General features: G+C 40.8%; 1 protein-coding gene across 3 annotated transcripts in view; it reads right to left on the reverse strand.

The window, feature by feature from the left end:
- The window catches only part of LOC103696182 (indole-3-acetaldehyde oxidase-like), a 112,254-nt gene that overhangs the window by 12,243 nt on the left and 87,175 nt on the right, over window positions 1-12,836 (reverse strand). The window contains exon 10 of one of the 3 annotated variants that reach the window (XM_089930496.1): window positions 799-1,010. The exons of 1 other annotated variant lie outside the window; for it this stretch is intronic. In XM_089930496.1, coding sequence (XP_089786622.1) covers window positions 880-1,010 — 131 coding nt within the window. In that variant the 3' untranslated portion in view covers window positions 799-879. Of the gene's footprint in view, window positions 1-798; window positions 1,011-4,588; window positions 5,140-12,836 lie in introns of those variants that run through there. One more of the 3 variants, XM_089930495.1, reaches the window with a different exon arrangement.

Genomic DNA, 12,836 nt, shown 5'->3' on the forward strand with positions numbered 1-12,836 from the left:
CAGCTACAGTTTACTGTTTGGAACTTTTCCAACTCACAGCTCCACCATTCAAAGTGAAGATATATCCAGAGATTGACTTGCTATCATCTGGATCAGATTGAAAGCTAGAATCTGAATAGCCTTCTACTTTCAATTCTGATCCTCCATAAATCAGAAAAACATCTCTAGTCCTTCTCAAGTATTTGAGAATGCTTTTCACAATTTTCCAATGATCCTCCCCGGGATCTGCCTGAAATCTACTTACCATACCCAAGGCATAAGCTACATCAGGCCTGGTACATAACATAGCATACATGATCGACCCTACTGCCGAAGCATAGGGAATAGAACTCATTCTATTCCTCTCTTCAAATGTCTTAGGAGACATCTTCCTAGAGAGTTGTATGCCATGTCCTATGGGTAAGAAACCTTTCTTACTTCCATCCATGTTGAACCTCTTCAGCACATTATCAATGTACCTAGACTGGGACAAACCTAGCATCCTTTTAGATCTATCTCTATAGATCCTTATACCAAGTATATAGGATGCTTCACCCAAGTCTTTCATGGAAAATTTCTTTGATAGCCAAGTCTTGACCGATTGCATCATTGGAACATCATTTCCAATGACCAATATATCGTCCACATATAATATCAAGAAGACAATAGCACTCCCACTAGTCTTCTTGTACACACAAGGTTCATCTATATTTTTAATGAAGCCAAACTGATGCGGAACAGGAATGCAGAAATGCTATTCTTTTTTAATTTAAGAAAATATGGACCGGTGTCGATTAAGAAATCGACACAAAATTAAGGCACCTCGATCTAACTTTTAAATTATACCGGGTTAAGCATAAAATAGGGCTTTTTCTCACATGATTACCAATAACGATCTACTCATGAATATAATTGTGGAAAGGTCTCACCGATACGAAGATTGGATTCCTGGAAGAGGGAGGACGGATCCACGGGTCCTGGCTGTTGTCGGATCGCCCTTCGTCTTGGCACACGACGAACTCCGCGTAGACCTGAAACAAAACTATGGGGGATTAATTTTTGTGGACTAAATATGGATACGGATAAACTCTAACTAAGATAAATAACCCAGACGACGGATCGTCGGATCGGGGAAGGAATCCGGAAGGGAGAACAGAAGCCGGAGTATGTGCGCTAGAAAGAGGAAACCGGAAGAAGGGGAGAGGCCGGTCGATGCGCCGCTTGCGCTAGAAGAACTTGCGGAAGACAGGGAGAAGCCGCTTACACTCTAGAGGAAGGGAGAACTCAAGGGGAGGGGAGCAAGAGAGAGAGCCTCAGCTCTTTCTTTTCAAAATACTCTAAACACTTTCATATTCATTTGCTTAATTCATTCATATCTCTCCTTTAAACATAACAAGAGGCCTATTTATAGGCAGGGGAAACCCAAGTTACAAAACAAAATAAAACTGGTGGATGGGATCCCTATTGAAGACGTCTTGAATCGCGATGCTTTGGATGGTGGAAGGCATTGATGGCTGACCGGGTGATGGAAGAATAATCCTGAAAATCACGATGGGAGCTGGAGACTTCATTCGGTTGGGAGTTTCTTCCGAAAACAATGGAAGCCGGCTGGGAGAAAAATCATTGAATGCGGGCTTCCTTCTTCTCTTCTCCGCGAGAAAGAAAATGCAACGATTGATGGTCTGGTTCCAAGAAAATCGCAGCAAGGAAGGAACCGATTGATCTTCCCTTGGTTGGCTGGAACAGCGGTTGCTTCCGTGGAACATCTTGGGATGGAGCCGTTTTGGGAAGAGGAACGGGCGATGGGACCTGCTGAAAACGCTTGGAATGGCATCGGTTTGTTCTAGGAACCCATCGTAGGAATTAAAGGCATTGAATCGGCAACTTCCTCCTTGCCGTTGCCAATCGGTTGGATGATGGAATCAGGTGCAGAAACCGAACCGTCTCTTGCTGCTTCGGGAGGAAGATGAGCCACGGGAAGTCAGCTGATGGAGGCTTGGATGATGGCTTCTGAAAATCCTTCGGCTGAGGCTTCTTTGAAGACGTGGCTGGGAAGAGCCGGCTGAGGGGAGGAATCAATGCTTTGAAGTGTTGGGAAGAACCACCTGGGGAGAAGACTTGGAGCTTCATTCGGTTGGGAAGAAGCCTCCTTGGAACCGGCTGTGCATGGGAAGATGAGTACGGTGCTTTGGAACAAAACAGGGGAGCTGATGGTTTTTGTGAAGGAACCGGTCTTGATGAGTGAACCGGCTGGTGCTTTGGGATGGTTCATTTTGAATGTAGAGTTTATTATGATTAAATGACAAGGACTCAATACTACTTAGACTGGACCGACATTGACTTGACTCAACATTACTTGAACTGGACTTGAATTGGATTGGACCTGATACGAACTTGACTTAACACAGAAATTAACTGGACTCAAAATTAAAATTTCTGGATGCAAATAAAAAAATGGCATAACAGATAAACCAAAAATAAATGGCAGATAGGCTGGTGTCCCCACCAATTCTCCCAGGCTGAAAAAAAATTCGACTCCGTCGAATGGTTTATGGTTTGGACCTAGCAGAATGTCAGGGAAAAACTGATACAGCTCATCTCGGGTTAGCCATGTGTCAAGATTTTAGGTTGACCTTACCAACGAACCAGGCACCTCAGGTATCCATTCCTCCAAGTAGAAATATTCTGCTCGTCCAGGATTCTCAATGCTATCGTGTTTCTTCAAAATTTCTGGCCGTGGACACTCAGGTGGGGTTCGCTCTTAAAAGATGGATTAGGCTCAATATCTCACTGGGTATCGTTATTGGCTTTATGCACAACCAGGTTAGAAATATTAAAAGGTAGAGCTGATGCCATAATTCATATATTTGATCCACTGTTCTTTTAAATTTTTTTTTTTCAAAAAAAACTTTTTTTTAAAAAAAAGAAAGAAACTCGACTGATACGCATGCAATGTAACTGACTCTAATAACCCTAAATGCAAAGTTACTCTACTAGACTCTTAAAATGCTGACCATCGGTCTGTGGAAGGTATGCAGATGAAAATTTCCATTTTACCCCTAATAAATGCCACAAAGTTTTCTTGACATATTTGGCAAATCGGATATGCTTCCATGGACAGTCAGATAAAGGTATTGGCGAATACAGTCCAGGGTCATATTTTTTTCCACTGAATTTTAAATGGTCATTTCTATTAGCATTTTGATTATACCTTCCTAGGGTTATACTGGCAACATTTCTAGGAGGTACGTCATGTGGCACGTCTTCCTCATATGATTGGAAATAAACTCGTTTAAAGGAGTGGTGCCAATGTATTAATGCTGTCTCTAACCAGGTTATCGTGTATGGGCTCAAGTGGTCAACAGTTATTAGCCCATCTTTTAAAATAGCAGAGACTACATGGGTGAAGCTACCTCTATCAATAAAAATTCGGCGAACATCAATTTCTAAACCTATGAAGGTATTAGAGATAATGATACTCGGCCAATTTATATTTTCTTTTGGTTGGGCCGGGGTGCATTCCAAATTAATTACCTTCGGTTCTAGCTGAACTTCCTTAATTGGACTCGGTTCATCATAGGCTTCAGCTAGGTCTGGGTCCGCTATGTAAATTTCCTCAGGGTGTTCTTTTTCGGTTACTCCAAGGTTTAGAAGTTCGGAGGGGCATTGACTTGCAAGGTGACCTTCTCCGGTGCAGTTGAGACATCTGACTTTGGAGCTACATATTTTAGGCTTCTCGACCAGGGTGCTATAATTCTTAGATTTCTCTCGGGGTTGAGAACTCACTGGTGGAGGACAGTTGGGTGCGGCTAAAACAGTTCTGGGTTTGGAAGTCTGATGGAATTCAGATCTAAGGCTCGAAAAGCTCAGACTCGGTGTTTCATGTGGACGGGTCATAAGATGTCTATTGAACCCGGGGTGGTATGGTTTTTCCTGATAACCATGTGGGTGAGCCCTATCATAACTGAAATGATGATATCTATTTCTGGGGTTATTTGATATGGAGGGACTGTTCATATCCTCATGTTTTTCAAGGGAATCGAATCGAACACATATCTTGCCTAATTTGTCATTGATCTCCTCGAGAGCTGAAAGAACTGGGGATTTCATTTTTTTTTTTTTTCAGAACAGGACCTCGTAGTTAACCGAAAATTTGGAAATACTTCGAGATTGATTTCCAAATCTCCCTTTGTGGTTGAATACCCCCTTTTAGTCTAGTTTCAGAGTTGCCCAAATTTGAGATTTTTGGCAATTCCTAAGGACGGGGAAATTTAGTTTGAACAGTGGTATGTATACTGGAATTCAGGAGCAGGGTGACGTGTAGGGTGATTCGGAGATTTTTCTCAGGGACCAAACAGTCTCCGATTTTAATGAAATTTAGACCCACAATTTCTAACTAAGTCGGTAAGCTATCCCTAGGATTTCAGAATTTTTCAAGCCTTGTGGACGCAGGAAGGGATGAAACACCGAAGGGGTGTTTACACAGGCTGTTGCAGAACAGGGTTGGACGTGCAGACCTGTTTCAGGAATTCTTTCGGAGAACAAACGATCTCTGACGGTACTGAAATTTTGTATCGTATGTCCCACGGAGGTCTAGAAACGAGTCCTATTTTTTTTAGAATTTTTTTTTGACACTACTAGGTACGGAAATTAATGAAACTAGGAGGATGATGCAGAGCTAAATATAGCAGGCTGAATGCTTGATGAATTGCCGAATGTGAACTAAGATGCAGGCCTATTCTTAATGTAATGCGGAATGCATAATGCTAAGGTATGACGATGCCCAAATAAACTATACTTAGAAAGGATGCGGAAAGATTAAAACTGGTGCCCTAGTAAACTTGCTCTGATACCAAATTGATGCGGAACAGAATGCAGAAATGCTATTCTTTTTTAATTTAAGAAAATATGGACCGGTGTCGATTAAGAAATCGACACAAAATTAAGGCACCTCGATCTAACTTTTAAATTATACCGGGTTAAGCATAAAATAGGGCTTTTTCTCACATGATTACCAATAACGATCTACTCATGAATATAATTGTGGAAAGGTCTCACCGATACGAAGATTGGATTCCTGGAAGAGGGAGGACGGATCCACGGGTCCTGGCTGTTGTCGGATCGCCCTTCGTCTTGGCACACGACGAACTCCGCATAGACCTGAAACAAAACTATGGGGGATTAATTTTTGTGGACTAAATATGGATACGGATAAACTCTAACTAAGATAAATAACCCAGACGACGGATCGTCGGATCGGGGAAGGAATCCGGAAGGGAGAACAGAAGCCGGAGTATGTGCGCCGCCTGCGCTAGAAAGAGGAAACCGGAAGAAGGGGAGAGGCCGGTCGATGCGCCGCTTGCGCTAGAAGAACTTGCGGAAGACAGGGAGAAGCCGCTTACACTCTAGAGGAAGGGAGAACTCAAGGGGAGGGGAGCAAGAGAGAGAGCCTCAGCTCTTTCTTTTCAAAATACTCTAAACATTTTCATATTCATTTGCTTAATTCATTCATATCTCTCCTTTAAACATAACAAGAGGCCTATTTATAGGCAGGGGAAACCCAAGTTACAAAACAAAATAAAACTGGTGGATGGGATCCCTATTGAAGACGTCTTGAATCGCGATGCTTTGGATGGTGGAAGGCATTGATGGCTGACCGGGTGATGGAAGAATAATCCTGAAAATCACGATGGGAGCTGGAGACTTCATTCGGTTGGGAGTTTCTTTCGAAAACAATGGAAGCCGGCTGGGAGAAAAATCATTGAATGCGGGCTTCCTTCTTCTCTTCTCCGCGGGAAAGAAAATGCAACGATTGATGGTCTGGTTCCAAGAAAATCGCAGCAAGGAAGGAACCGATTGATCTTCCCTTGGTTGGCTGGAACAGCGGTTGCTTCCGTGGAACATCTTGGGATGGAGCCGTTTTGGGAAGAGGAACGGGCGATGGGACCTGCTGAAAACGCTTGGAATGGCATCGGTTTGTTCTAGGAACCCATCGTAGGAATTAAAGGCATTGAATCGGCAACTTCCTCCTTGCCGTTGCCAATCGGTTGGATGATGGAATCAGGTGCAGAAACCGAACCGTCTCTTGCTGCTTTGGGAGGAAGATGAGCCACGGGAAGTCAGCTGATGGAGGCTTGGATGATGGCTTCTGAAAATCCTTCGGCTGAGGCTTCTTTGAAGACGTGGCTGGGAAGAGCCGGCTGAGGGGAGGAATCAATGCTTTGAAGTGTTGGGAAGAACCACCTGGGGAGAAGACTTGGAGCTTCATTCGGTTGGGAAGAAGCCTCCTTGGAACCGGCTGTGCATGGGAAGATGAGTACGGTGCTTTGGAACAAAACAGGGGAGCTGATGGTTTTTGTGAAGGAACCGGTCTTGATGAGTGAACCGGCTGGTGCTTTGGGATGGTTCATTTTGAATGTAGAGTTTATTATGATTAAATGACAAGGACTCAATACTACTTAGACTGGACCGACATTGACTTGACTCAATATTACTTGAACTGGACTTGAATTGGATTGGACCTGATACGAACTTGACTTAACACAGAAATTAACTGGACTCAAAATTAAAATTTCTGGATGCAAATAAAAAAATGGCACAACAGATAAACCAAAAATAAATGGCAGATAGGCTGGTGTCCCCACCAATTCTCCCAGGCTGAAAAAAAATTCGACTCCGTTGAATGGAATATGGTTTGGACCTAGTAGAATGTCAGGGAAAAACTGATACAGCTCATCTCGGGTTAGCCATGTGTCAAGATTTTAGGTTGACCTTACCAACGAACCAGGCACCTCAGGTTTCCATTCCTCCAAGTAGAAATATTCTGCTCGTCCAGGATTCTCAATGCTATCGTGTTTCTTCAAAATTTCTGGCCGTGGACACTCAGGTGGGGTTCGCTCTTAAAAGATAGATTAGGCTCAATATCTCACTGGGTATCATTATTGGCTTTATGCACAACCAGATTAGAAATATTAAAAGGTAGATCAACGTGCCCTAATTATGTGTTGATTTCCTAATCAACAACGATCCTTCTTTTAAATTTATTAAAGGAACTGATCAATTGTCGGTAGTTTCTTACAGTAAATTCGATTTTAATATAATCATCTGATAGCTGTTAGATTTGAGTTGGCTAATAGTTTATGAATTGGGTTGCTGAAATCTAATTATAAAAAAAAAAAAAAAATTTAGATTGCATGCATTGATCCTGTTCCACATCACAAACTCTTTGACTATCATGTCAAAATGGATGTTCCAACTTCTAGATGCCTGCTTTAATCCATAAATGGATTTCTTAAGCCTACATACTTGATTTGCTCTCCCTCTTGAGACAAATCCCTCTGGCTGTGTCATATAGACCTCTTCCTCAAGGTGACCATTAAGGAAGGCGGTTTTGACATCCATCTGCCAGATCTCATAATCATAGTATGCAGCTATAGCAAGCATAATCTGAATAGATTTGAGCATAGCTACTGGCGAAAAAGTTTCATCATAATCAATGCCTTATTTTTGCCTGAAACTTTTTGCCACTAGCCTGGCCTTGTAGGTTTCTACTTGGCCATCAGCTCCTATCTTCTTCTTGTATACCCATTTGCACCCTATTGGAATCACTCCCTCAGGTGCATCAACCAAAGTCCACACTTGGTTTGTATATATAGAATCTATTTCGAATTTCATGGCGTCCAACCATTTGTCAGAGTCCCTACTCTTGACAGCTTCCGAATAGGTCAGAGGGTCATCGTTATCAACGATGTAGGCTTCATCATTCTCAATGATAAATCCATACCTCTCAGGTGCATTTCGCACTCTTTCTGACCTTCGAAAAGGAGTAGTGTGTAGTGGCTGTACCTCTTCCATGGGTACATCTGGTTGAGGATTATTATGTGTCTCACCTTGTAGGTCTTGAACTTCATCAAGTTCAATTTTTCTATCCTTGCCCTTTTCTAAAAAAAACTCTTTTTCCAAGAAAGTGGCATGCTTAGCAACAAATACCTTTTGTTCGGTAGGATTATAGAAGATATATCCTAAACTGTCTTTAGGATAACCTACAAATATACATTTGTCCGATCTAGCACTTAGCTTATGTCCAAAATTTCTTTTGACATAAGCATGACAACCCCATATCTTAAGATACTTAAGATTAGGTTTCTTTCCTTTCCATATCTCATATGGAGTGCTAGATATAGACTTAGATGGTACTCTATTTAATACTAATGCAGCAGTTTCTAGGGCATGTCCCCAGAAGGAAATTGGAAGATTTGTGAAGCACATCATGGACCGTACCATATCTAATAAGGTACGATTCCTTCTTTCAGCTACACCATTTAATTGTGGCGTATATGGAGGTGTCCATTCAGAGAGTATACCCTTTAATTTAAGATAGTCTAAAAATTCACTAGAAAGGTATTCTCCTCCTCGATCAGATCGAAGGATTTTAATACACTTTCCAGTTTGTTTTTCGACCATACTTTGATACTCTTTAAATTTATCAAAGGCTTCAGATTTATGTTTCATTAGATACACAAAACCGAACCTTGATAAGTCATCAGTAAATGTGATGAAGTAAGAGTATCCATCTCTAGCTTGAGTTGACATAGGACCGCACACATCAGTGTGTACGAGTTCTAACAACTCACTTGCCCTTTCTCCATGTCCCGAGAATGGAGACTTGGTCATTTTACCCATAAGACAAGATTCACAAGTTCCTAATGATTCAAAATCATAAGGGTCAAAGAATTTATCTTTATACAACTTATGTAACCTTGTCTCACTAATATGACCTAATCAGTAATGCCAGAGGAGGGTATTATTAATATTTTCTCTTTTTCTTTTATTATCTTTGCCAATATGAAACATAACATTATTAAGACATAATACTAAAAGACCATTTTCCATAGTGCCATGACAATAATACTCATTAGATAAAGAAATAGAGCAACCATTGCTCTTTCCATTTATTTCGAATCCTTTCTTAAGCAACAAAGGAATTGAAATTACATTTCTAATGATTTTTGGCATAAAATAACAGTCTTCTAGCTTCAAAAACTTTCCGGAGGGTAGCTCCAGTATGTAGGTGCCAATAGCTTCAGCCTGGATGGATTCTCCTCCAGCGCCATATAGCTCGAAGTCACTTTTCTTCGGTCTTCTAATTTTCTGCAGTCCATGCAAAGATTTGCATATGTGAGAACCACAACCGGTATCCAATACCCATGAATTAGAATCAGAAGAACTTAATGTCATATTGGCATGTAATAAAAACATACCTTTTGATGCCACACTTGCATCAGGCTTCACACTTGCAAGAAAGCTCTTGCAGTTCCTTTTCTAATGCCCCGTCTTGCCACAGTGGAAACAGGTACCGGATCTAGAGATTTTCTTTCCCTTCTTCTTTTTGATGCGACTCTTAGGGTTTAGTTTTTTCTTTGAACCCTTGTTGCCCGACTTCTTCTTTGAGCTCTCACCAACAAGAAGGATCGGACCCTTGTCCTTCTTGATGTGAGACTCTGCTGTTTTCAGCATATTTAGAAGCTCAGGCAGGGAGAAATTCAGTTGTTCATGTGATAATTCATGACAAACTGCGAGAATGAGTCGGGTAGTGATTGCAGGATCAAATCCTGACTGAGCTCACTGTCCATAGCAAAACCAAGTTGACTTAATCGAGTGATTAAATCTATAACCTTTAAACAATGGTCTTGCACAGACGATCCCTCGATCATTCTAGCACGGAACAACTGTTTTGATATCTCATATCTAGCAGTTCTGCTCTGCTCACCATATAACTCCTTTAAGTTAAGGAGTATGGAGTGAGTATCCATGCTATCATGCTGCCTCTGCAATTCATTATTCATAGAAGCAAGCATGATACATTTGACAGTCAAACTGTCATTTTTCCACATACGATATGTGGCCAATTCCTCCTCAGTTGCATCTTCCCCTGCTGACCCTAGGTCAGAGATTTCAAGAATGTAGGAAAGTTTTTCTTGTGTGAGAACAATCTTTAAATTCCTCAACCAATCCACATAGTTGGGACCAGTTAATTTGTTTGTATCTAAGATACCTCTAAGTGAGAGTGAAGATGCCATTTTTGCAGAATTAATCTATAATTACAAAGAACACTAATATAAGCAGACCAATCATGATGACATGTATTCAATCAGACAAGGACTTTTATCTAATTGTTACTCCAACTATTTTTATCGAATATCATAACCCTCAAGTATGATGAACGAGAAAATACTAATTTTCTTAGTGGGGTTGAGATCCAAATTCCTTATAAAAGACCTTGTGGGAATCACAACAAGCCCTTATAAGTTCAAAGGTAGGAAACTCTTTCCAATTGTATCCCATGCAATTTTCAACTTTATTCTGTCCTCTAGCACACATATAGTCTTGTGGGAATCACAACAAACTATTGTGTCTAGTTAAGTCAAACCCTTCATTTTTATACAGTCATATTTGAATAATGCTGCCCTTGTGGGAATCACAACAAGGCAACATATTAAAATATGCCATATGCATCATATGCACCAAGATATTACAATATCAATCCCTAATACTAGCCTTGTGGGAATCACAACAAGCTAGCGTAGATATTGACATAATAATATCTAAGCATGAAGGAAGGATCTTTATAGTGTTATATCAGCAATTAGCTTTTTCATGGAGGTCAATCAAATAGTTGGCCAGGTAAGCAGATGGGAGGCTCTCCTTACTTAGTAAGGTCCTAATTAAATAACCACCTGTAGCCTCTTTCCTAGACACCAACTTAGTCAATTGATTCAGAATGGCTCAGCTTAAAGCAATTAACACTACGACTTAATTATGAATTTAGTGAGGGCTTTCAAATAGTAGTATCTTACTAATATTAAGCTCAACCATAAAGGACAATCAAATAATTGGCCAGGAAAGCAGGTGGGAGGCACCCCTCACTCAGAGAGTGAGGTCCTAATTAAGTAACCACCTGTGGCTTCCTTCCTAGACACCAACTGAGTCGATTGTTCCAGAATGGGTCAGCCCAAAGTTTTCATACTACTATATTGGTCTCATTGCACATTCTATAATTTAGTACTAGCAAATATACTGTGCTACAACATGAATATAACACTATCTCATAGCATAAACTAATCATGCATACAAACAACCTAGCTATCTCATAGCATCAAGATAATAGCATGTATTATCATTTGGTTAAACTGATTAAGGGTGGCTCTGATACCACTGTTGGGTTTTCCAGTGCCCTAGGGCACAGCGGAAGATACGGGATTATAAAATTTTCTTATAAAACCCATTATATGAAACCCTAATAAGCCAAGATCGCCTTAATAGTATAACCAAATAATGTAGAAAATATAATCTTGGTATAGAAGAATACCTATCACGCTATATCCAATATGTCTGAAGACGTCCTAAGGTGCCCAAATGTTCACCCTCCGATGTTGATCCACACATGAATGGGTTCAAGACTCTAGCTCCACCAAAACTTGATTCTAATTGTTCAATCCTTCCAAAGAATTTAATTGGCTAATTTTCCTTCACTTCCTTCTTCCTTTCTACCTCTAAAACATTCACTAGCCTTTTTGTCCTAAAGAAGACCCTCTTGTCTTGGGTTAGGACAAAAGAGAGAGGCTTGTAAGAAAGAAGGGATAAGGGAGAGAGAAGGAGAGGCTTTTTCTTGGATGATCTTTAGAACCCCAAGGCACCTCCTTATTTATAAGAGATGGAGGGATGCATCATAAAGGGATGCATCCCATCCACACACCTCATCATGATGAGGCATGTGCCAAGAGAGGCATCCCATCATGATGGAGTGCTAAGGAGAAGGGTGTATCAACTTCTTTCTCATGTCTCCCTCTTAAATCCTGATGATCCAAGGGCCCAAATGCAGGGAACCAAAGCCAATGGTCCAGATCTAGGCGCCATCTAATGGTTCAGATCAGGCGCTGAGCAACGGTCCAGATCTTTCATCCAGAGAGCCATCCAGTGGTCCAGATTCAGGCGCTAACCAGTGGACCAAATCCTTCATCCAGGAAGCCATCCAATGGTCCAGATGAAGGCGCCAACCAGTGGACCAGATCCTTCATCCAGGAAGCGATCTAATGGTCCAAAAGTGAAGGCCCTATCAAACCCAATCCAATTGGGTTTAACCAACTTAAAGAAAACATTAAACCTAATCAAATTAGGTCTAATTAAAGCCAAATGGGTTTCAACTCTTGGCTAACCCATATTAGGTCATGATCTAATCATATTAGATCAACCTAATCTAAGAATCATATTCGAATTTAATTTGAATCATGAGCTAGGGTTTGCAACACGTGCTAGCATGTTCATCTTGCAAACATGATCTAATCCAATTAGACCCTTGATCAATTTCCTTGTGTGTGACCCATTGGGTTCCTTATCTTAGCCAGCAGTAGGTGCAGGTGCAAGTTGACCTAACCTGATTAGAATACCTCTAATTCAATTTAGGTTCAATTTAGTGCTAAACCTGACTTAGCAATCAGAACCTTTCTGATGCTTTGATCTAATCAAACTCTTTGATCCGATCAACCCACAAGACATGATTGACGTCTAGCAACGTATCATGTCTACCCAGAAGATGAGGAATGTATTGGACAAATCCAAACATACCCTTCAGTGGAAAGTTACTGTGCAATTTAATCCCTCAGTCATACTACATCCTGAATAAGTGCTCGAGTATGGATCAATATCAAACTCAATCACTTATTCATGTCTCTCTCAATCTTTTATATGATAATTCAAACAATGAAACATTAGAAACTCTTTCTAATATTCATTTTGCTTTGATCAAAGGCTTCTTGAATCATCATAAGATTAGAGTAAGTAGGATGTTACCTTCTCTT

Source organism: Phoenix dactylifera, chromosome 1 (assembly GCF_051530095.1).
Source record: "Phoenix dactylifera cultivar Ajwa chromosome 1, Ajwa_hap1_PhDact_Kaust_v1.1, whole genome shotgun sequence".
In the NCBI taxonomy this organism is placed as follows: domain Eukaryota; kingdom Viridiplantae; phylum Streptophyta; class Magnoliopsida; order Arecales; family Arecaceae; genus Phoenix; species Phoenix dactylifera.